Raw genomic sequence first — 4,532 nt, 5'->3', positions numbered from 1 at the left:
AAGAAAGAAAGAAAGAGAAAGTAAGTAACTTCCACAGATGTACTGGGAAAGTAGCAGGAACAGCAGAAAGTAAGAGATGGGGGAAAATGGGTATGGTCAGGACACTGTTCAGTATGACTGGACTCCAGTTAGACGAAGAGGTCAAAACTAGGCTGGGCTCAGTGGCTCACACCTGTAATCCCAGCATTTGGGGAGGCCAAGGCAGGAGGCTCACTTGACGCCAAGAACTCAAGACCAACAACATAGCAAGACCCCATCTCTAAAAGAAAAAAAATGCAAAAAATAAAATTAGCTGGGCACAGTGGTGCCTGCCTGTCATCCTAGCTACTCAGAGGCTCATGTGGGAGGATCACTTGAACCCAGGAGTTCCAGGCTGTAGTGAGCTATATGATTGCACCACTGCACTCCATGACAGAGTGAGACCCTATCTCTTTTTTTTTCTTTTTGAGACAGAGTTTCGCTCTTGTAGCCCAGGCTGGAGTGCAATGGTATGTTCTCAGCTCACTGCAACCTCCGCCTCTCGTGTTCAAGCAATTCTCCCGCCTCAGCCTCCCAAGTAGCTGGGATTACAGGCTTGCGCCACCACACCTGGCTAATTTTTGTATTTTTAGTAGCGACGGGGTTTCACCATGTTGGCCAGGATAGTCTCAAACTCCTGACCTCAGGTGATCCACATGCCTCGGCCTCCCAAAAGTGCTAGGATTACAGGCATGAGCCACCATGCCCAGCGACCCCGCCTCTTAAACAAAAAAGTAAGTCATGACTTGAGGCTCAGATCACACAGAGCCTTGAGTGCATGGCTGAGGGGCTTGGACCTTCTCCCAGGGCAGCTGGGGAGCTACAGGAGGGCGGTGAACAGGGAAAGTGCAGGGCCAGCTCTGGGGCCGGGGGAGGACTAACAAGGGGAGACTGGAGGCCAGGAGGCTTCAGGGAGGATCCAGGGGGAAGGATGAGGCCTGAGCTGGGGCAGTGACCTCTATGGGACTGGAGGGGCACAGCCCAATGTCCCTCTTCCCTCCCAACACCCACATATCCCCAGTCAGAGGCAGAACAAAGGCAAAAATCTTTTATTTCAACTTTAGGGAAGCCAGTGGTTTCTTCCCATCTCGGAAGCACAGGGAAACACCCTGATCAAGAAGGCACCGGCAGAAGCGGCATGGCTACCATTAATTGCTGAGGAGACAGAGCAAAGAGAATGAGGATCCAGGACCCAGAAGTCTAGCCCCTGGTCCCCCTCCCTCAGAGCCAGAGTCCAGGCTCCCCAACGTCCCGGCTTCCCCGAACCGTCCCCCAGGCACCTTTCTCTTCCGGTGGAAGGCTGCCTTGCTCTCATCAGAGTTGATCTGCAGTGGGATATAAGCGTCCAGATGATACAGCTGCTGGGGGCCCCCCATCACCAGGCGGTTCTCCCCGATCTCCAGCGACAGCCCCAGGGCTCCATCCTGGAGAGGTGGTGGAATCAGGTCACCCTCCTCAGCAACAGGACGGTCACCTGGACCAGGCATGGTAGCCTCACACGCTGGGAAACCATATTTGAAGGGTCTAATCTCCCAGGGAAGAGGCACAAGACAGCAATTACAAGTCTCAACAACCCAGCACTTACAATCCCTCGGGCGCCCTCAGGACAGCACCCAAAGGTGGCCTGTGGGCCTCCTGGGAGAGAGTACGCAGCTGACAAGTCCAGCAACAGCCCCTTGTCACTCTCGCTCAGAGACAGTCCCTGACCTTTCCAGACCTCATTCCCCTCCTCTGGCCCAGCGGGCAAAACTCACCAGTTTGGGGAGGTCAATTTCGGCCAAGAGGAGGTCGGGGGCTTCCAGCCACAGGTTCAGGTGAGGCTTTTCAGGGCTGAGGAGGAACAAGGTCCAGGGCCGAGCACAGCTGCCGGGTCTTTGCCTGGCGTTCCCTTTCTCCCTCCAACCGGCCCTGGTGCCTCAGAACGCCTTCCCAGTCAGGAGTTCTCTCTCTTCCCTCTCTCAGTGCCCAGGGCCCCAGGGCATCACCCAGTGTGGGAGGATGGAGGGAGGGATTCCCAAGAGCGTTGAGGAAACATCAGACCGGGGATCTACCGAAAGCCCACCCTGACTCAGCTCTCCCAGGGGCCGGCGTGTACAGGTCCCCCAGCTCCTGGATCCGAGGACGCTGCTGCGAGCGGATGTTCTGCTGCGAGATGGAGCCCATGAATGGCCGGTTCTTCATCATGCGCCATTCTGAGGGTCAGGAGCGCCGTCAAACATTGTACAGGTCAGGGTTCCCTTTGCTCTCTCAGGAGGCCTTGCATAGCCAAGAGCCTCCCGGGATCGGCTCCACCGGCTCACCGGGACTCTTGGGATCTGACCACACTCCCAGGCTTGGCTCCAGGAAGCCCGCCCACCTTAGTCACGCCCCCTCCCATGATAAGCCCCAATAAAACCCAGCCCTGGAGATGTTCCTGGCCCCGCCCCTTCAGGGCATCCAAACTCCACCCCCTCCCAGTAGCCCAGACTCCAGGACACCCTGCCCAAGCCAGCCCCTCCTCTCCCAGGGGTGTCCCCCAAACCGCTCCTGGCTCCACTGTTTCCCGATGGCCCAGGCCCTGCCCCTCACCCGGATTCAGCTGCAAGTTGTATTTGTCCTCAAGGCCCTCTCTGGCGATGGTGATCACGAGCTCCCGCAAGAAATCGCTGTTCTGGGGTGACAGAGAGAGGGAAAAGACAGGCGGTGGGGGGGAGGGTAGGGGGAGAGACCCCTGCTCAGGCCTCACCCGCAGCCCCGCCCCCAACCTGCATCCTCCGGTAGAAGTCGCTGTTGACAGCTACGTCATAGGCGGTACAGCCCTGGCCTCCTGCGGGGAGAAAAAGGGGGTGAGGGCCTGCCAGCCCTCTGCAGGAAGCCCACAGTCCAGACCCAGACAGGGAAGAAACATTCAGGGACAACGGCCACAAGAAGCAGAGACAGAGACATCAGGAAGTGACAGATGAGCACTCACTGTCCGCTCCGGACTGTCCGTCCAGCCTCCTCCCCAGCCTATCTCCTGTCCATCAGTGTAATGTCACTTGAGCTGACCCTATCCCTCCCCTGCTCACAGCTCTACTCTGGCTCCCCAGTGCTCCCAAGTGAAGGTCTGAGCCCCGCAAGCTTGGCATTGGAGACCCTGTGTCGTCTGCCCCTCCCATCTCTGGAGAAAATCTCATTCTTCTAGCAACCTTGGCCCTCTGAATTTATTTCAGTCACTCTCCATTACTGGCTGATCCAATCTAATCATTCTCTCCCATTTCTGGGCCGCTCTACATAGAACCTTCTTCTGTCTTTGCCTGCTGAACTCTTCCTGTTCCTTCAAATCTTATCCCACACCTCCTCCTCCAGGAAGCCTTCCCTGACCGCTTCATGTGGGTGATGAGCCCTCTCAAGGCTGTGCTGGGTGCCCCCCTCCAAAGCACCCTTTTGATACTGCATCCACCTCCTTGAGCCCTGCCCATGACAGGGAGTTTCTGGAACGTGGAATGTGAATTTGATAGGTCCTTATTCCCCGGGGCACTGCCTAGAGCTTGGTCCCAGAAAGCTTCAAGAGACATATGGAAAAAAGGACATAGAAGCAGAAACAGGGACAGAGGTGAGGCAAGACAAAGATGGAGACAAGGGAGAAGGGCAGAGGAGAAAACGGAATGAAAGAGAGAGCCGCAGGCTAGGTGCAGTGGCTCACACCTGTAATCCCAGCACTTTGGGAGGCTGAGGCAGTGGGATTACCTGAGGTCAGGCGTCTGAGACCAGCCTGGCCAACATGGCAAAACCCGACTCTGTTAAAAATACAAAAATTAGCTGGGCATGGTGGCGCACACCTGTAATCCCAGCTAGTTGGGAGGCTGAGGCAGGAGAATCGTCTGAACCTGGGCAACAAGAGCAAAACTCCATCTCAAAAAAAAAAAGAAAGAAAAAAGAAAGAGAGAGCGGGCTCAGGACTAAAGCCAGGAGATCCACTAATGCATGAAGAGCACTCTGCCCAGGCCTCCCGGCCCTGGAGTGGGGCATGGAAAAGTGCCAGCCTGGCCAGGTGGCAGAACCAGGACTGCCTGGGTTTGGGATGCCCAGGGCACTAGAGATCTACCATAGGGAAAATCATCAGACTGGGGAGCCAGATCTCCAGGAGCTGAGGGAAGAGGATCCTGGGCCCAGGATGCTTGGGTTCTAGGGAAGAAGGGGCCTAAGCAGGCCAGACTCCTGGGTCCTCTGAGGGCACTGACTTGCATCCAGTTCTGCATGAGGCTCTCCCAGACTCATGGGGATGCGAAAGCCAGCTTGGTCCTCCTCTAGCATCTGAAGCAGCTCCTCCTCGGTCACGTCGGCGGGAGGAGGGATGGAGAGGGAGTGGCAGATGTTGATGAAAACCTTCCCTTCTGAGGAGTTGGTCTTTATGCAGAAACCTGGTGGGAGTGGGTTAGTCATGACAATCCTTTTCTGCACAAGTCCCAGTACCCATCCATTCTCTCCAGGCTCTCTTTTTCTTTTGCCCTATCCCCCTTTTTCTGGGTTTGTTCCACTCCCCACCCCCCCCC

General features: G+C 56.2%; 1 protein-coding gene across 3 annotated transcripts in view; it reads right to left on the bottom strand.

The window, feature by feature from the left end:
* Window positions 1–1,051: 1,051 nt before the first annotated feature.
* The window catches only part of PIH1D1 (PIH1 domain containing 1), a 14,007-nt gene continuing 10,526 nt past the window's right edge, over window positions 1,052–4,532 (bottom strand). For 2 of the 3 annotated variants that reach the window (XM_011979268.1, XM_011979269.1), the window contains exons 3-8: window positions 4,221–4,400; window positions 2,763–2,824; window positions 2,587–2,668; window positions 2,081–2,210; window positions 1,773–1,848; window positions 1,058–1,442 (exon numbers count right to left, since the gene is read on the bottom strand). In XM_011979268.1, the coding sequence (XP_011834658.1) occupies window positions 1,167–1,442; window positions 1,773–1,848; window positions 2,081–2,210; window positions 2,587–2,668; window positions 2,763–2,824; window positions 4,221–4,400 (806 nt within the window). In that variant the 3' untranslated portion in view covers window positions 1,058–1,166. Of the gene's footprint in view, window positions 1,443–1,772; window positions 1,849–2,080; window positions 2,211–2,586; window positions 2,669–2,762; window positions 2,825–4,220; window positions 4,401–4,532 lie in introns of all 3 variants that reach the window. The other variant, XM_011979270.1, reaches the window with a different exon arrangement.

The sequence above is a fragment of the Mandrillus leucophaeus genome, unplaced genomic scaffold (assembly GCF_000951045.1).
Source record: "Mandrillus leucophaeus isolate KB7577 unplaced genomic scaffold, Mleu.le_1.0 Scaffold200, whole genome shotgun sequence".
Taxonomy (NCBI): Eukaryota; Metazoa; Chordata; class Mammalia; order Primates; family Cercopithecidae; genus Mandrillus; species Mandrillus leucophaeus.
The sequence above is the reverse complement of the archived record's forward strand: the minus strand, read 5'-3'. Positions and strand labels throughout refer to the sequence as shown.